The 25,559-nt window shown below is 40.1% G+C and overlaps 4 protein-coding genes across 20 annotated transcripts in view; all 4 read left to right on the top strand.

The window, feature by feature from the left end:
- Nucleotides 1-865: 865 nt before the first annotated feature.
- Nucleotides 866-8,001, top strand: si:ch211-214j24.14 (uncharacterized protein LOC559160 homolog). The gene is made up of 2 exons (XM_039791811.1): nucleotides 866-1,036; nucleotides 6,822-8,001. The coding sequence occupies exon 2, from the start codon at nucleotides 6,993-6,995 to the stop codon at nucleotides 7,725-7,727; it is 735 nt and encodes a 244-aa protein (XP_039647745.1). The 5' UTR covers nucleotides 866-1,036; nucleotides 6,822-6,992; the 3' UTR covers nucleotides 7,728-8,001.
- A 5,419-nt stretch (nucleotides 8,002-13,420) lies between these two features.
- On the top strand, nucleotides 13,421-15,856 carry spic (Spi-C transcription factor (Spi-1/PU.1 related)). 3 transcript variants are annotated; one of them, XM_039791807.1, is made up of 5 exons: nucleotides 13,421-13,479; nucleotides 13,653-13,740; nucleotides 13,953-14,074; nucleotides 14,173-14,275; nucleotides 14,366-15,856. In XM_039791807.1, the coding sequence occupies exons 1-5, from the start codon at nucleotides 13,441-13,443 to the stop codon at nucleotides 14,845-14,847; spliced, it is 834 nt and encodes a 277-aa protein (XP_039647741.1). In that variant the 5' UTR covers nucleotides 13,421-13,440; the 3' UTR covers nucleotides 14,848-15,856. The 3 variants fall into 3 exon arrangements, with proteins under 3 accessions (XP_039647741.1, XP_039647740.1, XP_039647742.1); XM_039791806.1 differs by having other exon boundaries at nucleotides 14,170-14,275; XM_039791808.1 differs by having other exon boundaries at nucleotides 13,425-13,479; nucleotides 13,689-13,740; nucleotides 14,170-14,275.
- Nucleotides 15,857-16,408: 552 nt separating this feature from the next.
- Nucleotides 16,409-17,932, top strand: spi2 (Spi-2 proto-oncogene). The gene is made up of 5 exons (XM_039791809.1): nucleotides 16,409-16,466; nucleotides 16,592-16,676; nucleotides 16,766-16,866; nucleotides 16,958-17,102; nucleotides 17,467-17,932. The coding sequence occupies exons 1-5, from the start codon at nucleotides 16,464-16,466 to the stop codon at nucleotides 17,793-17,795; spliced, it is 663 nt and encodes a 220-aa protein (XP_039647743.1). The 5' UTR covers nucleotides 16,409-16,463; the 3' UTR covers nucleotides 17,796-17,932.
- Nucleotides 17,933-20,863: 2,931 nt separating this feature from the next.
- mybpc1 (myosin binding protein C1) overlaps nucleotides 20,864-25,559 on the top strand; it is a 34,162-nt gene continuing 29,466 nt past the window's right edge. For all 15 annotated transcript variants that reach the window (XM_039791964.1, XM_039791963.1, XM_039791962.1 and 12 more), the window contains exon 1: nucleotides 20,864-21,156. In XM_039791964.1, coding sequence (XP_039647898.1) covers nucleotides 21,135-21,156 — 22 coding nt within the window. In that variant the 5' untranslated portion in view covers nucleotides 20,864-21,134. The remainder of the gene's footprint in view (nucleotides 21,157-25,559) is intronic.

The following is a 25,559-nucleotide window of genomic DNA, read 5'->3' as shown; positions in this document are numbered from 1 at the left end:
GTTGAAAAATCTCATGGTCACACCAATCACATAATATAGGAAATAAAGGGGAATTGAATTGGAAACATGTAAACCAGGAAAAAAAGGGAATCCCACAGTATTGGGGCAGCTATTGAAAAAGAAATGTTTGCATTGTGAAACATTGTGAAATGTTATTTTATTTAGACAGGGACAGCGCACAATTAAACATTAACCTTGTATAAAAAGAACAAGAAGAGATGCATTGTTATCTTTTACTAATTGTTCATATAAGGTGTCCTTGAGCATCAAGAAAGGCACCTATGAATAAAATGTATTATTATGTACTATTGTATTATTATTGTTCCATGGATTTAGCACAATTGTCCCTGGACATATACACAATATACATGTTGGTGCTGTGCAAGTTCCATATAACCATTTAAAAGCTTCCTAGTTTCCAGTCTTGTAATCTTACCAGTAGAGGGAAGTATAACGCGGGAAGTTCAGCTTTAGAAATAGCTCTTCTCCCTATCTGGCAGGCTTTTTATACTCGGTGTCACTGGCCCACAGCAGCACACTGTGGACTGACTGATAATGTGCTGTTTGGACAGTGAAAATAAAACTCCACAGACTTGTTTACCCGAGTGAAACACTCACCCACTGACCACTGTAGGCCTTTCAGAGACAGTGAACACAGGGTAAAGTCAGATTCTTCACTTCTTATTTACATTATTCATACTCTTTCTCTTTATAAATATACAGCAAAGTCACTAACTGACTCCTCTCCAGCCAACTGTTATTTAATGGATTTGGGAAGTGGGGTGGGTGTGAGAGAGAGAGATAGAGAGAGAGAGAGCGAGCGAGAGAGAGAGAGAGAGAGAGAAAGGGGGGGAGAGGAAGGGGGAGAGAGACTTTTGCACAGCTTGTCTATCTTGTCAGTCCTGTGCCAGCTCCAGCATGCATGTCTGCCTATCTGTTGTTTTGTGGCTTCGTGTCTGAATGCACGTCCCGCTTTGATCTCCAGCATCTGCTTCTCATCTAGCAGCTCGCTCGGCCCCGCACCAAGAGGACGCAGGTATGTTATAGGATGTTTTTAATTCACATTGCAGAAATTTGAACCAAATCAGAAGAGAGAAAGACTGTAGACATGGGCCTTGAATCAAGATGTGATCTGATTTTTTGTTGTGTGGGTGCGCTGTGCTTTGTTAAAAGTGTGTTATCTGTAAACATGTCATTGTTAGAAGGGCCACTACAGCTCACTCTGATGTTGTGAAGGGCAAAATCTCACCTTGCACAAGACAGAGAAACTACAGTGAAGAGCTGGCTCGTCTTATCTGAACCAGTTCTCCCACTTTGACATTGAAAGCTGACCTTTTGTCAAATTCTTGTATCTGACAACCCTCTGTCCTCGTCACACACTTAGCACAGAAAGAGTGCCCTAAATCTGCTTGATCATTTACTTCACCATGAGTCTGTTATTGCTGGAATAGGATCAATGGGAATCCAATTACTCAAATAGGCCATGTAAGCAAAGGAGGATCCCCGGGTAGAAAAGGTTTAATGGTTTCTTTGCAGGCAGGGGACACAGACGAACAGCCACGTATGGAGGGTTTAAAATGTTTGTGTGGCCAACTTTAATGTTTCGGGGATTGAAGTCTGCACAGGTCTACAGGGCACACAGTTTGGACCAGACAACATGGCAGCTAGTTGGTCATTAAATCAGTGACGTCCGGGAGGCGTCTGTTTCCCTCTGCTCACGCTGGAGAAGGTGGAGTGATATATGACAAAGGATTTGAGTCATTAAAAGCATGAGAACATAATATTCAAATCATAAATACGATTTTACAAATCTGAATGCTTAAACACAAACTGGAGCGTTAATGAGATGATTTAGTTCTTTAATGCACTGGGTACTGGTAATGTTTATTTAAGACATAATGAGCCTTTTTTTATTGATTTTGTCCAGCTGCTAGACTCAAAGTCAGAAGGTTTTATTGCACAAAAAGTAACCAAGCTGTTGTTTAACAGGCATGAAGGGGGGTTGCTTTCCCCTGTGAGACAACACATAAGAAAATGTTTTAGTCTTGGAATGCATGAGGGCATGTCTTTAAAGCAATAACAATGAAGCAATAAAAATCTATTCATCTGAGAACATACTTTAATAGGACCTATTTACATGAAACGTTTAGATGTAGACAGGGGAGCACTATCAACATTGCACCTAAGACTTGGACAAGTTCTTTAAGGCAGAGCAGAGGAACTAAAGAAGGAAGTTCATATCTAAAAAAAATATCCAGTCATATCCAGAGAGAATCTAGATCAATGTTTCCCCAATCTTTATTTCTCGTGACCCATTGAAACGATTAAAAATTCCACTCACAACTCCTCATCAAAAGTTATACATTCCTATGAGCTAAGCCATTCAAGCAAAGAAGGATTTTTAACTTCTTATGTTGCAGCATTTCAATTGTTTTTTCAGAGGACCTGACGTAAAATTATTTGACAAAAATAAAAACAAAGACAAAAGAAATGTCTACAAAATTAAACACAATTTTACTGAGCTAAAGTATGTTTTTGTTCTTTTTTGGACTCCTCAGGTTCATCTTGCGACCCCTTGGTGGGTCCCAACCCAGATGTTAATGACAGATGCAATTTTTATGGACCAATTCAGTCAAAATCAGACAGCATACATACAGCATATTTATTGAATTTCTTGCAGACCTGCATACAAGTACCAGCTGTTTTTAAAGATAATTTTATGGCATTTTACCTTTTAATTGGACAGTAATAGTAGAGGTTGAGACAGGAAACACAGGTAAAGAAAGAAGAAAGCGGGTTGCAACATCCAAAAAAAGGGTCCCTACCAAATATTTCACCAATGCTGTTAAAGGTCCTTGCTTTGATTTTTTCCATTACATTTGAATTACTACAAAAATATAGTGAATGTCTTGGTTTTTTCTAAGAGGTCAATTCATTTAGATTTAGAATCGACCCTGGCCAGGGACGCCTCGGCCGCATTTCTTTTTCTCTTTTAAAATAATGTTATACAGACATAAAAGTTACCTTTGTCGGTTTTCATTTGTAACCACAAACTCTTCAGGAAATTCTACAGCTTATTTATTCTTTGCAAAATGACATACAGCACTACCCATATTGAATCTAACTGGTAAATCTCATTTACATTTCACCTCTTGCTGCAGCTACTAATCGTCACTAATTACAACTATTTGTTTTGCTTACAGTTATCAGCAACACCTCTTAGAATTTGGATTCACAACTTAAGGGTGAGTGCAAATGTAACAGATATTCAAACCCTGGGGAGGCTGTTAAAGGATGTGTCCTTGTTAAGAGAGGGTTCTACGCTTACATTTAGCTATTTTAGGGGCACAGAGAAAAATTAAGTTTAATGTAGCTCTCTTGAACCATTAGAAATATATCAGTAAACAGAGTATGGGCAATAAAAGACAAAAAAACTTACTTAGCTAGGGGATTACCAAATGATTTTAAAACATTAGATGTAACAAAAGACAGGGAGGCTTTGCCCTTCTTGAACACATCCCTTTTCAAACAAAATAAGTCTACTTACTCTTTTTAGGTTTTGAAATTGCGTTGGGGTTTGATAACATTCTATCCAATCCAGCAAGTATTAATACTATTGATTAGTATTTTTTAGTATTTAATCTGAATTGGCATTCAATTTTTGAAAGTTACTCAAATTATAGTCTCCAATCAGAATCATCATGGGCGGTGCTAAATTCCGCACAGTGTCGCTGCAAAATAGTCGTGTGAGAGAAAACTCAGATTGGACAGATAGTCTAGCTAGCTGTCTCAATTTACCAGGCAGAGATCTGAGGAGCAGTTAACCATAGTCCTCATAAATCCACCAAATTTAAAATTCCAACACAAAGAAAGTGGAAGGTGACAGAAAATACATGCATCCGGCGAAATTTCCTGCAGCACCGGAGCAATCCCCGAAGTGGAACTCAAAGGATATATATTATATACTCAAATTATAAATAACTAAAACTCAAAACATCCAGTTGAAATCTGAAGGCTAAGATGACAGAAACAGTTTTGAGTGGCAGTTTGATTCATGTTAAAAACAACTCAAAGCTACAGTGGAAAATGAGATCTCCACGATGCCTAACCGTAAACTGACTTAAGGGTATGAGCAGTGCTAATAAGAGTGTCAGAATTGGGAATGGGTATCCCTCGGATTTGATCAATACTACTATTCTTACCTACTTAATCGATCTGATAGGGCTACTTTATTGATACTCTTATCGGCTATTTTTTATTACTAAAAATAGTTCTTTTATAAATAATATTAAAAGAATCATTTATATTTTCAAATATCTTAACATATTATTTCAGCAATATTTACAATGACGAAGTCACTATATAAACTCAATAATAGCCTCTCTATCTGAACTCACTGATGGGCAGGTACTCAGTCAGAAGGTCTGACAGAGTCTGCTCCTTTTGAAGTTCCGGATACTTACATGTTTAGATCCGGTTCCTTTCTAGAACCAGTGTTCAGGGGGCTCAGAGTGCTCGCGCTGTAGAGTCCTGTTAAGAGACATGTTCTGAATCCAGAGAAAACGAGACAGCTCACACGTTGTGAACGTGATACAACGGTAGACAGTGAAGAGTGTTGAGAGGATCTATTCTGGGACTGGCATCGGGGGGAATACTTTCTGCAATCAAAGCTGAGATGTTTTACAAGGGGTGAAGAGGGTCACCTTGAGACTGATTTCATTTACAAACAACCATGTGTAAAAAAGTCATCCTTAATCTGGAAAGTGTCTTCATAGAAACTATGATTTTATACAGTCGAGATTAAATGATTATATCCAAGTTTTTTTTTACTAGTTTTGGTGTTTCAGACATAATGAATAATATGTCACTTCCATTTTATGTTCTGACTCTTGTCCGATTCTTACGTCATGGGAAATTACTGAAATAGCTTCCACTCTTAGGTGACAGATGGAGATGCATATAGTGCCTAAACATAGTAAGATATGCAGGTCGTGGCTATAGATAGTCACAGCCGTAGCAATGCAGAGCAGCCAGTGAGCAACATTTTCCAACCACAGCCTCACTGATGTCACTGAGAACACTGACCTGTTGAAAAGCATGTTGCAGATCATTATTTATGAAAGCCACTATGTGTAGAAATATTTCTGATATTCCGAAGTTTTTGTTTGTCAAGAAATGACACAATCCTGGTGGAAATCGGTGCAGTCTATGTGTTGGGTTGTCTGTGTCCTGCCGTGCATTGCTGTCTGCCACGGTGTCTTTTATGATGCTACCACCAAAGTCAGACATTTTCAGATTCTACTCAAAGTGGCTTAAAATGTACACTCGATGTAGTCTCGCATTGCCAGACCTTCCTCCACAGCGCTGCGGAGGAGGGTCTGGCTAGTCCACACAGCATTCTAGGATGGGAGAAAAACGTGCTCTCGTTTATTGGCATTTCTTTAAACCAATCACAATCATCATGGGTGGTGCTAAGCACCGCGAAGCCACAGTACCGCTGCAAAATAGCCTCGGGAAGGAACTTGTTTTGGTGGAACATGTGTACGTTCAAAGGTTGTTTTAGTCATGCAACAGAAAACTCAGATTGGACAGATAGTCTAGCTAGCTGTCTGGATTTACCCTGCAGAGATCTGAGGAGCAGTTAACCATAGTCCTCAGAAATCCACCGGAGTTTAAAATTCCAACACAAAGAAAGTGGAAGGAAAGAGTGACATCCGGCGGAATCCGACAATCCCAGAAGTGGAACGTTGTGGATATAGACTACACTCAATGTAACTGTGTAACTAATTTAACTAAAACATGACATGTTTAGGACATTACATGATGCATCTGGTGACATCAACTTTCTGGCTTTAAATGAATAGTTTAACAGAATGGGAAATACAATTATTAGCTTCCTTGCTGAGAGTAAGATAAGATTGATACCACTCGCATGTCTGTCAAAGTTGAAGCCAGAAGCTGGTTAGCTTAGCTTAGCTCAAAGACCGGAAACGGGGGGAAACAGTTAGCCTGGCTCTGTTCAAAGGTAACAAAATCCACCTACCAGCACATCTAAATCTCACAACTTATATCTTGTTTGTTTAATTTGTACAAAAGCCATTGTGGATTTACGGGGGGTTATGTGCCAGAATATTTATTAGCTTTCTTGGCTAATTAGCTAGCTTTAGAGGTGATGGTTGGTGAATTTTGCTACCTTTGGACTGCTTTGTACAAAGGTGTTATGAGAGGGCAGTGCAAACATATCTGATTATCATTTTCAGATACAAAATCAAAAAGTTGTGGACTTGGGGCAAACCTGTCTCAATTTGGAGTTCAAGATTCAAAAACAATTACTTTAGTAAAAGTAATAAAGCAAATACCAAAAGTAAAAGCAATAATACACAAACACTGCACAAATACTATACCACAAGTAAACATCCAGCATTCAAAGTAAGTAGTACAGTACAGAAGTATTATCAGCAAAATGTACTCAAAGTATCAAAAGTAAAAGCACTTATAATGGAGAACGGCACCTGTCAGTGTTGTGTTATTATTAAAGTATTGGATTATGCACATTAACACGTATTTAAGGTTGCAGTTGTTCAACTTGGAGCTCATTTGAACTGATTTATATTCCAGATATTTAACAATATATTATATTTTATAAACTGACTGTATGTTTTGTGTGTATAAAATCTTAATCTGCAAAGTATAGTAGCTATCAATAGCCTTCAAATAAAAGTGCAATATTTCCCTCTGAAATGTAGCAAGAACTGAGTATCATAGAATAGAAATACTCCCTTATAGTTGTACCTATGAAGTTATCTGTGTCGTCTCTGCAGCAGCCAGTCTTCATTCTGGAGGGAAAGGCCCCAGTCGAGTCCAGCAGGGGGGATGGAGGTGGCGGGGAGGCTGGGTCCCTCAGCCCCGGCCCTGCGGCTCTGCCTCTGACCCAGGCGGAGAGCCTCGGACCCTGGCAGAGTGAGAGCCTGCTGGCAGAGTCCTGGTCCACGATGGGCGACGTGGACCCAGAGGACACCAAGAGCCTGGACAGCAATGACGAAGTGGTTCTGGGTGGGGAGGAGAACCACTCTTTCAACTCCGACATGGTCCACCTGGAGCGAGAGGAGGCCGAGTTGCTCGAGGAAGCAGAAAAGGAGGAGGGGGCGAGGAGAACAGAGGAAGAGGAGGACGAAGAGCTGCAGACGAGCGTGCTGAGTGTTTTAGGTGGGGAGAGGGAGCTGAGTGAGCTCAGGGAGGAGGAGCAGGACCTCCATGCCCCAGAAACTGAGGAGCTCCTGGTGTCAGCAGAGGAGCCTTACGTGGAGAAGAAGCCCGCAGAGTTCATGCAGGTGGTTCCCCCGATGGCGCTGCCTCCTCTGCCTATCGTCAGGCTGGATCCCCCCTCCACCACGTCCACCCCGGTCCCTTCAACCACAGCCTCTGAAGCGGAGGAGCTTTTCTCAACTCAGGGGCTCCACCCTCCTTCTATCCTTGCACGGATGTCAGAAGAGCCTTCGTCAGAGAGTCTCGAGCAACTCAAATTCTCACAGATTCCCCTCTCGGATGATGAGGAACACTCAGCCAAAGCCTCTCAAGAAGCACCAGAAAAGCCGGAGCCACCAAAGCCCACTGCTCCCAAGACTCCCAAACCTCTGAGCTCCACTGAGCTGCTGTGTGGAGGCGCTGCTTTAGTTGCTGTTGTGGGAGTAGTGGCATATGGTGCTGTGGCCTACTGCAGAAAGTAGTCTCCTTTAACCCCGAATCACCCTTTCAACACAGGTTTTTAAATCTATTCCAAATGAAAATATTTTACTACACCCTCGGGATTCTGGATTTTACTCTCTGACACTCTTTGTATTGTAGTTAGGACACATTCATTTGATTTTGTGCTACCTCAGCTCACTGCAGAGCTTATGGCCTTTGTTTTTCTGTATACAATAGACCTCCGATCTCTAAAATGTAAACCTGGAATGTAAAATCATGTAAAGGTAGAATTTTAAAGAATCCTGAAACTTGAAATGTTTGGTTGATGTTTCTTTGTGTGACTGTGTCTCTTATTACTTCACCAGAAAACAACATGAGGGATGAAATTAGACACCAATTCCTCTTCCAGCTACATCATGTTACTCTAGACTTTACCAAAGAACTGCTACTCTGTTCAGCCAATAGATTCCTTTACACTTCATGCAACTGCATGTACAGTACAGTGTTGCATATAAGAAATGAAGAGCAGGAGAGAATTGGGAGCGAGTGGGCTGAAAACAAGCTTTTTGGCTTCTGAACCTGCAAGTTCTGATTTTTTGGCCACTTATAGGGGCAGCAGAAATAAGCTGCGAAAACAAAAACTGACATATTATCACCTTTTAAGTTGATCTTGCAAACTTGTTAGCAAACAGTTACCCATTTTCACATCCAGCAAAGCCACGTAAGCATTCATTTGGAGTCATGTTCTTGGACACCTGATAAATTGAAGTCCAATACGGGGAAGTGATGGCCTAAATGTTAGAGAAGCGTGCTTGTGACCGGGAGGTCGTCGGTTCAATCCCCAGACCAACAGGATCAAATCTGGGTGGGTGAAAGAGCAGTGCTTGTCCCTCCCTCATTACCACCACTGAGGTGCCCTTGAGCAAGGCCCTTAACCCCAACTGCTCCAGTGGAGCTGCTCAGGGGCCAGCAGATCAGACTGTGGTTGTACTGGGCAGCTTCCAGGTATGAATGTGTAACTGTGTAACTGTGTGAATGTTATCATGGTGTTCCTGCAAAAGAGAGGCTTACTCTCAGTGAACCTTCCCTGAATAAATAAAGGAAAAAAATATATGACTCTACTTTAAGTTCTGTTGTTTGTCTCTACTAACTCCTAAAGCAGAGATCTTCGACAGGAAACCCAGGAGTCACTGCAGGGGGACCAAATTATTTTTTTTAGTTTTTTTCTCTCCAAATATTTATTTTAGAGCATTGTGGTCCATTGCTAAAATATTGATTAGGCCATGTAAAAGCAACAATGTGTACACATGACCCCTTGTTTAATGATGCATGTGTCACTGAGTAGCAAGACGGATGCTCTCTTTTCAGATTGTTTCATTTGAAACATTTTTAGAGGTCAGAATAGGCAGAGAGTGTCCAGTATTTCACAATAAGCAAAGATTTAAGGAAACAGTTTCAGGGAACTTTTTCTCTCTCGATTCCAATCATTGTAATTACTCCGCAACGCCTCAGATTAATCCTCTGGCCTTTATTAAAATGATAAACTGTTGGTTCAGTTAGGGTGTGGATGTAGACAAAAATGGATGGATCTTATGAGATGCTGGATTGGCCAATCAAATACATCCAAGTATTTCACATACATTCCTGGTATTTTGTAATGTGAAAGCAGTAGATCTAATGTTAAATTGCAATCGTCACCACCGTAGATAAAATAATTGCCATCATGATAACTTCTCATAGTTGTAAAAAAAAAAACCCCTGTCCCATTGCATTATAAACCTCTGTGCAGTACATCATAATTTAAAAACATATGATGCCACATCACACTTGTACTAACATTATTATTAAAGCAGGATAAACATTATTAATTCAATTTAATATATGTTGAACTTAACACATTTAATACAATCACCAGCGAATAAGTACCACCATTGGTGAGTTGTTTACTTAAGTAAAAGTACAAAAGTTGTGCATCACTTTAATGTTGCAGCTGGTAAAGGTGGAGTTCATTTGAATTACTTACAGTATATAAACTGCTAGCTTGTGAACTTCCCTCTAAATATCAATAAAGTTACCTTATCTTAACCTAATTACATCATAATTTATTTGGTGATTATATTTTGTATTATTAATCTGTAAATGTTGGGGAGTAAAAAGTACTATATTTGCCTCTGAATTGTTGTGGAGTAGAAGAAGGAAGTAACAGAAAATAGAAATACTCAAGTAAAGTACAAGTTACTCCAAATGAAGTGTACTTAAGTAAAGTAATTGAGTAAATCTAGGCCTACTTAGGGACTTACTAACACTACAATCTTGTGTGTTATGTTTTCTGAGGAAGGAGAGCAAAAGAAGAAAATCTCCTTTAGTGTTAGAGAGTCACCTTAGAGAAGAAAGAGTACTGATAGTACAGACAGCAGGGAATCTGACAGATTTAAAACTAGATGGAAACTAGTATTTTGGACTGCAGAGATATTGGGGGGAAAAAAATATCTTAACAACACTCACATCCGCCACTGGACCTGCTCCTTGGGGCAGAAATGTGTACTTGATATGTGTGTTTGGTTCAAAGCTCTGTCCTGCCGTCTGCTGGTCAGTCTGCCCCATTTCATTTTATCATGCCATGTCATGTAGCAAACCAAACAAACATCAACTACGTAGGACAACAGATCCATACATTTTATCAACCAATAAATCAATTAAGCAACCTCTATTCTGCTAAATCAGTTGTCCTTTTAGATACAATAACGCGATCTTTGTAATGTATATATTCTTTAAAACATAAACCATATGTATACTTGTGGATGACAAAAATGAACCTGCTGAATTACCAAGGAAGACAAAATAGATTTCAAAAAAGTTATGTATGCAACTTTGTTTTCACTGCAAAAAAATTAAAATAAAACAACAGAACACAGTAAAGCAAGCTGACTCTAGTGTACATCCACTGAGTCTCTCACCAGGACACGGACATTAGATAGTGATGATATCTCTGTGGTCACACCAGTATTCAACCTGATAGACAGATAATTATGTTCCAGTGGCTTTGACACTTCTTGATTTTCATCGAGTGCCAGTAAATAAAGAAGAACAATGGGGTTAACTGTGCTGTGGTCAGGCTGCCGTTCCCACATCGGTGCCAACATGCACGCAGCTATTGAATTGAGAAGAGGAAGGAAAGTGCTTCTTTGTTTGGAAAGATAAAGCTGCAGAATGGTATACGACGGCACCTTTATACAGAAACATGAATCTCTCTCTCTCTCTCCATTCCCTCTCAACACTCAACACACACAGGCACACACACACGCACACACACACACACACACACACACACACACACACACACACACACACACACACACACACACACACACAAAAAAAAAAACACAAACACAAACAACCACATAATATACATGGACTTACTGACACCCTACACATCATAATATCCAGACAATAGCAGCAAAGGTACTTACATTACCAAAGCAAATGGTAATGTAAGGCTAAAAACAGAATTGCCCTTCGGGGATAAATAAAGTTGTTTTGAATTTGAATGTAAGGTTGGCTTGTCAAAATGTGAGAAAAGTATTCTTTAAATTGCTTAGATATACAAAAAAATATAAAATGATATTGTTTAATTTGGATGTTATTCTTAACCTCTTCAAACACTATAGATTTTTTGTTTATATAAAGTAGAACACAGCCGAATGCTGTGTTCTACTTTACGCATACTTTTGCCTGTTTAGAATTGATAGCATAGAAAAGAAAAGGATGAACTTAAAAGGTAATGAAAAACAGCATCCCACATTACGTCCTTGTTGCAAATGAGTGCAGTAAATAATGTCTTTATAATTGTAAAGAACATAACATAAAAAAGATGATTTTTAAACCCAAAAATTGTCCTAATGTAGCACGAGGTAGCCAACTCTGCTTCAAACAGTGCCAACACCAGCACACATGTGTCAGGCTTCAGCTGCAGCCCAACAGGTTGTGGTCTTTAATTTATGGAGCTGATTTGACAGAAGTTACAACCTGACTGGAAAGAGGGAAAGATGGAGTGGCTGAAAGGACAAGGTTTGTGGTTCTTTGTTTTTATCAGTGGGCTGCACAGGCAGGAAACACACAAACACACACACATGCCACACTCTCACACGCACACATGCAGTATTTGGATGCTTGCACACACACACACACACACACACACACACACACACACACACACACACACACACACACACACACACACACACACACACACACACACACACACACACACACACACACACACACAGTGTGGAGAAAACATAGTTTTTCTTGCAATCAAACAATGTAATTTCTGGCCTAACCTGTGCATTTTTATTTCTTTGTGTCCATGATGTTTCCTGCTCGGCGTTTAGGCCTGACTGCCTCCACACTTAACCGGGCTGAAAGGGGAACTTCGGGAGCAAGTCAGTTGATATTTAAAACTGCACGCCTGAGATAAATGAACTTCTCAAATAGCCCTGTGTTTATTTAAACAGAGGGTTGGCTTTGTAGGGGAAAACAGCACAGGCTGAGTTTAACAGTGATCACCACATTATTAACCATTAACCTTTACAATCATTTATCTGAAGCTGTATTGTCACTTCTTTAATTTTAATTTGGCTTCAGCTTCACAGTGAGCCTTTACACACCTGTGGAGTGCAGAATATTGAGCTTGTTTTCAGTGACATGGGGATTTGATGACACTATTAAAACTGCAACAGATGTATTTTCATTTTCATAGGAACTTTAAAGGACAAGCAAACAGTAGTAAAGAAATAATTGGTAAACGATGTATCTTTAATGATCATGAGTGATACAAGTGTAATGAAGAAATAAATAAAAAGCAAGAGGAGGAACAATTTGTTGTTTTCTAAGAAGATTTGTGTTGCTTTGTGAGGAACACCAATGCTTTTTAATTTTGCTTTTCAATTAATTCTTTACTATATGTTCGTCAGTTTATCACTTTTTGTGCACTGTAATGGTAGAATTGCAGAATAAAACCTGCATATTATTGGATTTTCTAAGAAAAAAAACACAATTATTAACTTTTTAATATTTAAATTGAAAAATACTGAAAGAAATTATATTATTAGATTTTAGCATTTTAGCCTTTGGATTAAAGTGGAAACAATTATGTATTTTTATTACCAGTGACCAGTGATTACAGTAAAGCCCTTTGATTTGTTGTAAATTAGTGGTAGCCACTGTTTGTGTTTTGTGTTGCCCTACCACAGGCTCATATCATGAGCACTTTTTATGCAAATATTCATTCATACACTTGAATTTATTGCCAGAAAGCAAGGACAACAGAGAGATAATTTTCCGCAATTCTTTAGTCTCCAATTTTAATTTACAGAAAAGTGTTGCACTGAACAGCAGCTACCGTAGATGTGTAAACAATCATGTTTTGCCCAGTATGCAAATTCTCAGGTTAGGCTGAGAATTGGTAATATTCCTGGTCGATGGGTGCAATAAAAAAGGTTTTTGTTGTTCGTAGATTGTGATCTCCATAATGACAGACTGAGTGATACTTGGATGTCTATCTAATCTGTGCTTTCAAAAAAGAAGAAGTGTGGGGCTGCAGCGCATCGTGACGTTAACACATTTAAATTAACCGGCCTCTCTAACTATTCATGTGGTTGAATGGTGAACAGGTATTGGAGGTCTGCAACATATATATGTACCTGTCCAAATACACCTGCACTAGTGTAGCAGTGTTCACCTCTTAGGACAGAAATGGCCTCAACGGAGGGAAACACTCAGACATACAAGCTGGTGAGTTGTAAGGATGCTATATACATTTTCATTACAGTTATTTGGAAGAATTAGTCTCATAGAGTTTCATAATCTCATGCTTTCAATTAATATACTTATTTGAAGGAAAATAATGATTAAAGATTAAAGTAGAGATTTCTGTGGGTGAAATTAAGGTTTTCTATTCATTGTAGACCTCTTTTGACAATGACATCAACCAACACTTTCAGGATGCCATTGATGTGATTCAACAGCATTCAAGTAATTCATATTACGATTCAGGTACAGTAAAAATCTCTTAGATGATTTGCTGCATAAATACATGACCATACATTGAATAGATGATAAAATGCATTGTTTTATGCTTAAAAATTGACACTTTTCCCTCTCTTTTATCACGTAAAGACAGCTATTTCAGTTGTTTGCATTACTTTAATTAATGTATTTATATCTAATCTGGACAGAATGACAATTAATGTGTGTTTGAATTTCAGAGTACACATATTATGAGACTCTGGGTACCCAGCAGCCATCACTGCAGTGTCAGATCTCCTGCTGCCTCGTCACACGTCAGTCTGAAGTACCAGCTCCACTATATGACTGGAATGACATGGCTGTAAGTTGTGCAAAACAAAAAGAAGTATTTATTTGTGTGTTTGACATGCAGGAGAAGAGATGGAAGGTTTTTGACGTTAAAGGTTTCTCTCTCAGCAGCAGTCTTGGCCTCAGGTCATCCCTGATGTCTCCTTGGGTCACTCTGTGCAAAATGAATTGCCTCATTTCTACTCAATCTTACCACCACAGAGAACCAGCAAAGGTAATATGATTAATATTCAGTTTTTTACTCAGTAAGCTTGGCATTAGCAATTTTTTTGTGACTAAAACAAGACCAACTGAATGTCCTCAGGTCGTAAGAAGCTCAGACTTTATGAATACCTCCATGAGGCTCTGAATGACCCCAACATGGGCGACTCAATCCAGTGGACAGACAACGGCAGCGGCACCTTCCACTTCATCTCCAAGAACAAGGAGAAGCTGGCTGAGTGCTGGGGCCAACGCAAGGGCAACCGCAAGACCATGACCTATCAGAAGATGGCGAGAGCTCTGAGAAACTACAGCCGCACTGGTGAGATCATCAAGGTGCGCCGCAAACTCACTTATCAGTTCAACCCAGACATCCTGCACAGGCTCGGCTCCGCGCAGGCGTCCGGGCACCTGCCTGGCCGCCCTGCACAAGAGGAGGCCCACACCCGGCAGCTAAACCCCGCTGAACAGAGCTACAGTGGCTCTGCGGCGGTGGACTGGCACAGCTGGTACGGAAACTACCAGCTGCAGGAAGACTATGAGCTGGCCTCCAGCTTCACTTCACACAGCATAACCAAACTATGAGCTGGAAGATGGTTTAATCACAGAGGGGCGAAAATCCTTTTAATAGTCTGAAAAGGTTTTCAAAGACTTCAGTTTTTCTACTCTCAAACCTTTTTGGGTCCACATTCAGTCGTTGCACGTAATTACAGCTTATAGTGGCACTATTACTGTCATAAACAGTGACACTTTTCAGTCCAATGTGTTTAAATACCCCTTTTTATATAATTTGTTGTTCCATGTAAAGGAGTATTACTGTAAATGTATTTGTAAATACTTAAAAATATGATTGCTTATTTTAGAAAATCCCTAGATTTAAATCAAAACTGGGTCCATATTCAGTCAATTAATGTTATTTTATAATCGGACTATTTTGGTCATTTGAAGTAAACCATTTTTTTTGTGGATTTATACACTGCCAGTCAAATGTATCACTGTAAATGAATTGTAAATACTTTTAAACTCCAAAATATGAATGAGAAAATTCTCTAAGTTCACAAAATGCTTACATTTAAATGATAATGCCCTGGATATTACTTAAAACTTGTTATCAGTTAGACATCTTTTAATTACTTATCCAAATACAAATTCCATTTGACATGTAGCTGATGCTGATGCTAACATATATATTGTGCGCACACCTGCATTTAATAAAGCACTAATTAAAAAAAACTAAAAAAACATATGCCACCTCACATTATCAAAAGGCATTTAAAAAGAAAATATGAAACAACAATTAAGACCATTTGCAATAAAACTAAATAAAAATCATAATCATGTACCAATATTTTCTAATGCAGACACACTGTTTTGACTCTACAAGACAGTGGAAGAGGTCATAAAGATTATTTTACACCAATAATAACAATTTAAAAGTTTAAGTCTACGGCTCCTGTTGTTACAACAAGCAACCAGTAAGAAGCATTATGTCTGATGACATGTAAATCTTGATTCTTTTCTTGATAAAAACAATGTTTTGTAGACTTATTATATTTATTGTGTATTAATAAATGTTTGTTCCTAATATTCTAAATCATTTTTGTATTGAACTTTTCATTTTTCCACAATTTGTTGTTGGAGTCTTTCGAATACAACCAATAAATCAATCTGTGAACTCTCACTTGTGTTTGGTTTTTAGTGACTTGATAACACCAAACTGCAGCCACGCTCTCGTCTTTTGTTGTTAAAAAAAAAGAAGGAAAACACAGGCATTATAACTGTGTTGAAAGATTTGGCACTGTCTCCATTGTAGTAAAATATTACAACAAGCGCACTGCAAAACATGAAATTAAGACACATCCTGTGAGGAAAAATATGGCAGCAAGTGTGTTTTTCCTGAAAACAGAGCAATGTGTAGATGCTGCCTTCAGGCCGAGGTCTTATCTGCTTCAGCGGGGAGGATGTGGTCAGTGCTGGGAGGCTTTGTTGATGGGTTGACTGGTGCTGGTGTTGGGGCTTTGTGGGATGGTGGTCATTGTTCCTGTGAGCCTTGGGTAGAAAACGTCTGGGGTTATGCAGAAAGCCCCTGCTTCTGTGGGGGGTATAATAAGAGCCCGGGCACATGAGCGTCTCAAAGTCAGTCTTGTGATATTCTCCCAAACTGAAAGGACTGTACTGCATCAGAATCAGCCTCATCAGTGATGGTAAAGAACAGACTTATTGCAAGGATGACATGAGAATTTACTAAAAATATATTCAGGGCAACAAATGAATTGTTAACAAAGTATGCATTATTCAAGGCTGATTTTGAATTATTTATCTTCATCAGAATTCTTTCCAGGAGACTCAATCAGACTTGGAGGTGATCTTAGAGTTCCTAGAGGAGTACTACAGACAAAACACTGGAGACAATGGTAAGAGGAAAGTCTTGTAAAATAAATTATAATACTCAAAGACTAATTTGATCTAGGTCTTTTAAAAAAAAAAAAAAAATGTTTTACAGTGGACAAGATGTACTTGACTGCAGGTGTGCCTGTAGATGAAAGAAGTGCAACTGTGGATGATGACTCATGCGAGCGGCGCTGGACGTGCTATGAGCAGCCTGTAAGCATATAGTGTTTGGTACTGGTATAGCTACCACGTGTAGTTAAATGTGTACATATAAGCCTTTAAAGCTGTGTTTCCTGTATCAAAGATTACCAAACCTGCACTTCAGCCTTTGCTGGCACGCGACGCCCTTCCAGCTCTCAGCCATAACACAACAGCAACATTGTCTGAGCGTGGGTCACTGCCAAACTCTGTATCAGCAAGACAACCTGCTAAACACACAGCGGGGAGTGGTGAGTTCTCCTTTTTTGGGTTACTAGATATTGTTATTGCCTCGGTTGCTAGCAGCCTGGGGGGAAACATTACCACAAAAGTAAATAAGAGACCTTCCCTTTACTGTAAAAAACAATGGAGCTGTGCTCAGCTTAGCTCAATAGCTGTTTTTACATATCTATCAGATAACCGCAGTGTTTACAGCTTTACCCTCTCCACTAAATGGCATCCCATCCGTGATGACATTTTCTGGGAATTGCTGTATTTAAGGAAATGATTAACTGTAACCAGCACTAACTGTTTGGGGCACAGCTGCCATGATATTCCCTAAATCCATCTTTTAAATCCCTGTCAAGTCTTAATTCTGCCACTTACTTTTTGCAGGTGGAAAGGTGCGACTCTTTCACTTTCTGTTTGAGATGTTGGAGGATCCGACCATGGCCCACTGTGTGTCCTGGGTGCCAGCAGCCGCCGGCGTTTTCCGCTTTTCCTCCACAAACAAGGACCAGGTGGCAGCACTGTGGGGGCAGAGAAAGGGCAACAAGAGGCCCATGACTTACCAGAAGATGTCCCGCGCCCTCAGGAACTACGCCCGGTCCGGAGAGATCTTCAAGGTGAAGAAGAAGCTCACCTACCAGTTCAGCCGAGAGACACTGATGTCACTGCATAAGTTTCAACAAGGAGATTTGTTACGTGGACGAGATTTTGTGTAGCTCATATCATGTCATATACAACTCTACATGAGCTTTATCTTTCCATTATGAATGAGACAGATTCACAAATCAGTTTGGTCATGCATTGAGTTTGTGGTGTAAATAATTAAACAGAAATAAACATATTTTAACTCTTACAGTGCTGTCATTATTTTATTGTATTTTTTTATCTAAAGATAGCAAATTCATTGGATTTTGAAAACAGACACGATAGGCCAACTACCTGCAAACATGACTTATCTTATAGACATAAGTATTTGTTATTTAAAAATAATTTTGACTGCAAGTAAGAAAACTATAACAAGAATATGGTTACAGCCTGAACCATCTGTATTAGAAGACTTTATTGAAATCAAGAAGGATACCTATACAGTAGGCTAATTGTGAAATTGACCTTTACTTTAAAGCTGCAAGTAAGCTGATCTAAGTCACAATGGGATAAATGGATTTAATAATTGAACCTGGCTTTTTATGTTGTAATTTGTTTAGGATGTAATAAAAACAATCCCTTATCATTGTCATCTGAAGGAAATGAATGTGATGTTTTGTGCGTGTGGTGAAATCAAGATTTACTCAATCCTGTCTTACCTGTTTTTATTACTTTATTTTTAAAAAATGTTCTTCTTCTTACCTTTTGTATAGTTTGCTTGTGTATCCTATTTTTTCCTTTTTTTGCGAGTATGTTTAATTTTGCTTGTACTTTTTCTTTCTTCTTTACTGTTTTTACTTATACATATACAAATACATGAAAGTAATGATGAGATATTTGTAAAAATACTGACTTCTGAAATACATTCAACAAAAACTTAGTGTGGGGGAAAAAAGAAAACAGTCTTGATTAAACGAAAGAAACACAATACAAGCTCCCATCTAGGGAGTATATATGTTAGTAATCTAAACATCATTAAAAAGCAACAATTCATTTTCACAAGTCATTTTCCAACCAGACACTTAGTATATTATTGCTGGCCAACATAACCAGTAACATAAACTCTCAAAAGGCAGGTTAGTTTTCTCACTTAGTAGATTTCCTGAAACTTGCACTGACATTTTCTAATATAACAAGAACACTATCGTTCCCCTGAGAGAAAAAAATCATGCAGCAGCCTAATGTGCCTCTTCACCTGTTGACAAGTGTGTTTCCCTTAATTAAATAGCTTTTGCTGACTGTTAAGAACCAGAGGGTGTCAGTGTAGTCCATCTCAAAGCCACTCAGCCTCTTTCTCCCCCCGCCCCCTTTCCCATGTGGTGTGACCTCATGGCTAAATCGCCTCTGTGATGTGAACCCTGGGCATTACCAAATGGTTTTGTGCTGTTTGTGGCGGACCCACATGATGCTTCCTTAAGCCCAGTATTTACTGCTGGAGCCCTCTGCGGGTTATAAATGGGCTAACTGAGCTATGGGTGTCTGATACCAAGAAAGGCCACATACTTTGAACTGAATTATGAAAACAGTCATTTAAGGAAAGTTCTTAATTAAAAGCTTCCACATCATATAGATGTGTGCTAGCTTGCAGTATAGATCCAATTTAGGATTCATTTTAGAGGATTCATCCTGTAAGCAAATTTCTGACGGTGGATATAAACTGCATTCCTGTGCACAGACAGTATCTATAGCCCCTAAAATAGAGCTGTGCCTTGCCTTGACTATCCTATTGGCTTGTCCGAGGAATCATTTGTGCATGCTTTAAGTGCCCTTCCTTTTTGAGATCATTAACATCCTCAAGTGGTTGTGATATTGTTAGATTCTCCGCAGGTGCTTGGTACTGTACATGTAAAGACCAGGCGTGCTGCTGCTCGTAAATCCGGCAGCTTTCAGCCTTCTTGTTAAATCTTTGTTGTCTTTGACAACAGACTACGCTTGATTTATCACGTGTTTGACGTGCTAAAAAAAAAAAAAAAAAAAAAAAGCCCCACATCAATGACATAATTCACAATGAAACGATCCTCTTTTCATGTCAGATCCACATGTTAAATGTCAAGGTTTATGACAGCTTTCTAAGTATAGGCCCTATAACCACCGCCCAGGCATCTCCCCAGTATTTATTCACCAGTTTGGAAAGCCTTCTGTTGTTGGACAGCATTCACCCTGGATTAGACTGATATCTGCCACCTGGCATCAAGTCGCTGCATGTCTTTTCTTTTATAATAAATCCACAGACTCTCTGAATGTGCTGCATATCACCTGAGATTGTCGGAGAGTATTACATCAGCCTCAGACCCGTGACAATGACGACACCTCTCCCTTTTTCTATCCCAACTTCTCCTACTTCTTCACCTACTTCTGTAGTGCTCAGAGGATACTCACCTCTGATGCCTCCGCTGACAGCCCTCACCCTTATCCTGAGGGGGAAATCTGGATGTAATGATGACAAATCTAGTCTTAAATGACACCGACATTTTGAGCAACGCTTACTTACTCACAGTTGCTTTCTTGCCAAGGGTTAGATAAGAAGATTGATACCACTGTCATAAAAATACATACATTGTGCTTTCACGGGGAGTCATGTGCCGCACTAGGTTTTGTCCGGCAGGTACAGATTTGTATGGATTAAACAAATTAGAAACATGTTAATTAGCTTTAGAGGTGCTGGTATTTGTTACCTTTTAAACATTTCCCCGTTTCCAGTCTTTGTGGTAAGCTAAGATGACCAGCTGCTAGCAGTGGTACCAACCTTCTCATCTAACTCTCAAGAAAGTGTGAAAGTGTGTTACCAAAATGTCAAACAGGCCATTTTGAGTAATTTCACAGGAACACCCAGCCATGAAAATGTTAACATTCTGTGAAAATGTGGGCTCTGCAGAACTCATAATATTTAAAAATGAAGTTGTATTGCTCTAACTTCAAAACTAACATATTGGACTTTAATCCAGTAAGCCAATACAAAGTAAAAATGCATAATTTCTATGTCACTTCTCTGCACAAGGCAGCATAAAAAAAACACTTCACATTTACTTCTTATCTAAAAAGCTGGCACAGCAGCCAGTGGTTAGGGGACAGTGATGCAGCGTCCACTACGGAGAGGAGGAGCATGCCACCTCGCTATATAAGGCCTGAAAGCCTGTCCCTCCTGGATCTGTCACTGGTCCTCCTCTCCTCCCCCACTGAGATTTCCAAACCGTGTCCCTGTGCCCTCCTCATCTCCCATCACTCTGGTCCAAGGGGTCCCAGAGGTTTTTTTTCTTCTACCGTTCTATCGATATCTCTCTCCCTCCTGGACGAGAGGGCTACCACGCCTCACCTGGCCTCCTGTACAGTCACATTACTCTGAGGGCACCCACCGACCTACCTGTGCCTTTCGATTCCTTGACACTTATTTTCTTGGGACGCGGCTCAAGATGCCAGAGCCAACAAAGAAAGGTAGGAGTTTTGACAGTGAGGATGGGATTTGCATGTTGCCTCAAAAATGAAATGAGCTCCAAAATGAGCCTACAGCATGTTTTAATTCATTTGATAGCAAAAATATATACATTTAAGGTCATTTTGTGTTTTAATTTTTTTTCAGAATTGGCTTGTTATATTTATATTTACTGTCATTGTTTGAGGGAAGCATAGTCAGGCGACTCCATCACTTTTTTGGCTTGCCTGCCTGCCAGCTTGTTCATAGGAATCTTCAAAGTGACTTTGACAATGGTATAGTATTACTGATGCATGCATGTTTCTATCATCCCCGGGGGCAAGAAAAGATTTGAGGTTTATGAGCAGATACTGTTGTTGTTCGGGGACAGTGATGAAGTGAGGTGGAGGAATGTTGATGAGTGATGAGCCGGACACAAACAAAGACCTGTGAAGGATGATGCAATTTGAGCAAGGGCAGGGCTGTATAAGGATAAACAACAACCTGATTGTGTTTGTCTTTGTTTTGATTGATGGAAGCCGACCCCTCAGACTTGCCCCCTGCACATAATTCAACTCCTTATTCAACCACACATAGCTTCCCAACCCATCCTCTCTCCTCCACACCATAACGTCACTCATCTGTACCAACATGTCCATCAACATTCCCTTTTAATCCGCTCTTGTCTGTCATTAGGATATGGTATTACTCCCACCCTCCCATTAGCCCAGCTCTTTTGGGGGTCTGCCGTCGACCCAGACATGCCCATGTAGAGGATGTAGAACATTTTGTTTGGATCTTGGAAGCCTTCCTGATGAAGTTTTTAATAAACTTGTTATCCTCCAAGTGACAATTGATCTGCCTGTGGCTGGCATGATTTGACACTAACAGAACCCTCTATACACTGGACATCTATTTCTTGTCTGTCTGTCCTGGAAGAGAGATCCCTCCTTTTTTGCTCTTCTTGTTTTTGCCCGAGTTATAGTTTCTTGGGGCAAGTTTTTCTTTATCTGGACTGAGGGTCTACGGATAGAGGGTGCCCTTTGAGGCAAATTTGTGATTTGGGGCTATATCAATAAAATTGACTTGAACAGTTTGCTACATTTTGGAATGTGAACATTGCACTTTCAAGATATGATTCATGAGAGCTCTTTTACAGACACTGATATGTTTGGGGAGATGACAACTTTTAACAGCCAGCTGCAAGCACCAGAATCCCATTCCACACATCTAAATCTTATCCTGATCTCTTATTGGGTCATTCGCGGTCAAGAAAGTGTAGGCGTTCGCAACAGCCACAGAAAAACCAAGGTCCTGAAATAATGTGAAGCTAAGCTTGGCCTTTATCTTTACGCACCTTTGTACTTTTGATTGTGTACAGTGCAGTTGCCCCCATAGTGTTCATCCACTGCCAAAAACATCCCTGATCCCCTCAGAGACAAAGCTGTGGGGAAATAGAGACAGCAGATTCCAGTCTGCTACAAACATTACCCATAAATAGCTGCATAGCCAAGAGCAGCAGATAAGTAAGAGAAGAAAACTATTGTTCTTTAAATGAGTCTGAACAGCTGAAGAGGAGGAGGCCAGCGCTGTTGTTTTAGACACCCCACTCTCAAGCCTTTAAAAAGTTCGAATCAGAGATGACGGACTGGCTGAGTCGCCCGAAGAGCTCTTGGGACTTGGATTCTTGTCCCTGGAATAGTTCAGAATGAGCGCACTTTTAATCCCCATCCCTTGTTCCCTGCCATCTCCCTCCGCAGCCACCAAACCCCTCATCCTCTTCCTGTGCAACACACCAACACAGACATCTCACTGCCTCCCGCTGGTTGGCTCACTCAGAGGTCAGACACTTTGCCAGTAAACCTCTGGCCCGGGGCCCAGAGCCCTTACAGTACTGTCCTAGCTGCCACTCAGTTTTGGGTTTCAGTCGTGAACAAGCCCTTGTCTTCACCTCATGATATTTACTGTCCCTAAAGTCTGTCACTCTCCCTGGGCTCTGTCCTCTGTGCTGTCGCTTTGTGTTACAGAATACCACCTCGTAAATCAAACCCATTTTCAGATACAGGTGGGAAAGCCTGTCAGCAGCTAATTGTCACCCAAGAACAGCTCTCATGTCTCCTCAGACTCCTAAAGTCTCATAGAAGTTCTTGTCTAACCAGAATTTAGATAAAGAACCACAACAAGGGTAAACAGTATCATTAGGAAAAATGAAGCTGTCAACGGTTTGGCTTACGTCGGAGCCTGTATGAGCCCTTCTGTCTGCACGCCAGCAGGGGCAACAGCTGAAAATACCTGCAGCCCTGTCAGCTGCACTGGGAGTCCTCAGAGGTAAAACAAAACCTTTCTCCACTCTCATTAGCTCAGTGGAGATGAGACAGAGAGGCTCATTCTAGGGTGTATGATGCGACCCTGTAGGATTGTGGCCTGGTGGCCAGCGATACATTGTTTTGAAGTGAGGTGGGAGTGCGGCTAATTTTGACCAGGAATGCTCAGAGGGAATCATTACAAATGGAAGGATATCAGAAGCTAAGGTGGTATGCTAAGGGATATCATCCAGCGATGGGTGGAAAATGGCTGTTAATAACGGTGCATAGTCAATGGAATAAGAGTTGCAGTATTCGTAGCCTGACTGCAAACAGCTGGCTGTGAGAAACTGAGACTCTCTATGAAGGGAACAAAGGTTTTTCTAAAGCTACATATACTAAGAGTTCAAGTCTGAGTATTGGCTGTGTTATGTAACAGGATTTCAAAGAAACATCAAGCTGGTTGTCTTACGTGATGGCAACAGAGACATCAACTGTGGACACTCCAAATATGTATCACTAATCCCCCATACCCACATCTTTCTTACCAATCCCTTTCTTCTCACACACGCAAAACCCCAAATGAATGGTTGAATGGGGCACTGCCTTTGGATGACAGCCTGCTTTAAGTCACATTAACAGTTATCAAATTCAGTCTCAAGGATTCAAACTGTACCACATACTGCGACCAGTCTGGTTACATCATAATTTTTCCCAGACGTTATCATCCAAAGATGCATTTACACTTGGACTAAGGGGTTGAGCTGTACCAATGTATATGCTGTCACGGCACAGGTATTACTGGTAAAATAACATCGTTGTTAGATGTAGGGGATTCCCAGGAAGACTAGCTGGTCGTCTAGGCGTCAGCTAATGGGGATCCTTATAATAAATACAAATTCAATTACCACTAAGCCCACAACAGGCCAACATAAATTGAGTGCCTTGATTGCCAACACAAGAAAAGGACGGAGGCCTTACCTGAACTTTAGTGAGCTTGACTAGTTTTCCGATAACGCTCCACTCGTCAGCGTGTTGGGCCAGTCACTGTGGTCCTTCTCTCGTTTTAACAACCTTGTACTGTTTTTCAGTTCATTTAGGTTTACAAATATACACTAAACCAGTGTAAGTTTTTTGATTTATAGTTCCGCGTCGGATTTTACCCAAACACTAAACACGTATATCGTACTTGAGCAGGCCGTATTGCACTTTAATCATCTTCCTCAACTGTGTGTCCAGGCTTTCATTTACTTTGTGGAAATGAGAGACTCTAGTCATGTTTCCATTTATTTGGCAAGCGAATTGTATGCAAACATTTGAAATGTTGCAAAAAAGAAATGCGAATTAGGCACATTTACATCAACTGGTTCGCAGCAAAAATAAAGTAGGCTACGCTTTGTGTAGTTTCAACAGAACACCACCGTAAAGCGCCTGTGTACAGAGTAGAAGAAGCAGAGGTTGCAACCGAAAAAAATTAAAAAGTCACCATGGCCATCTAATCCATCTACGAAAGAAAAATGGAATGAAGTCTTCAGGAATTTGTCCTGATAATTCATGGATGAGACAGAGAAATACATTGGTCTCCTCATGTACCTATTATTGCCACTACCAGCTATGTTATCGCACGTTATGGAAATATATCCAGGAAGACGCCGACAGCGGAAACAGCTGATCAGACATGTACATTAAATGTCCACTACATCAGAACTTATTCTAAGCGTTTAGCGCATCAACTATTTTTGACAAAGAAAAAAAAGCTTACGTCAAATTGAGGAAGTTTTATCAAATTTTGCCATTTTCATACTGTACTGCTTTTCTAATGCAATATTACAAAATGTGCATACAAATACAGTACCAGTCAAAGATACACAAACACAGCTGATGGGAAGGTTTTCCTTGTCTCAGTACAGAGTAGGCGACTGCCACGCAATCACAGTGTTTACGTTTTTCGTTCACTGTGATGAAGTGACGATCAAGGTGAGCAGAAGTGGAGAGGATTGCTTAGCCTTTATACAACTTGCTTGTCCTTATTATCATCACAGATAATTTAAACTAATTGAGCTAGAACAATAAAAAGAACAGGCCGCCCCAGATATTTTATGACTTGTCTGAAGATCCCATGA

The sequence above is a fragment of the Perca fluviatilis genome, chromosome 23 (assembly GCF_010015445.1).
Source record: "Perca fluviatilis chromosome 23, GENO_Pfluv_1.0, whole genome shotgun sequence".
In the NCBI taxonomy this organism is placed as follows: Eukaryota; Metazoa; Chordata; class Actinopteri; order Perciformes; family Percidae; genus Perca; species Perca fluviatilis.
The sequence above is the reverse complement of the archived record's forward strand: the minus strand, read 5'-3'. Positions and strand labels throughout refer to the sequence as shown.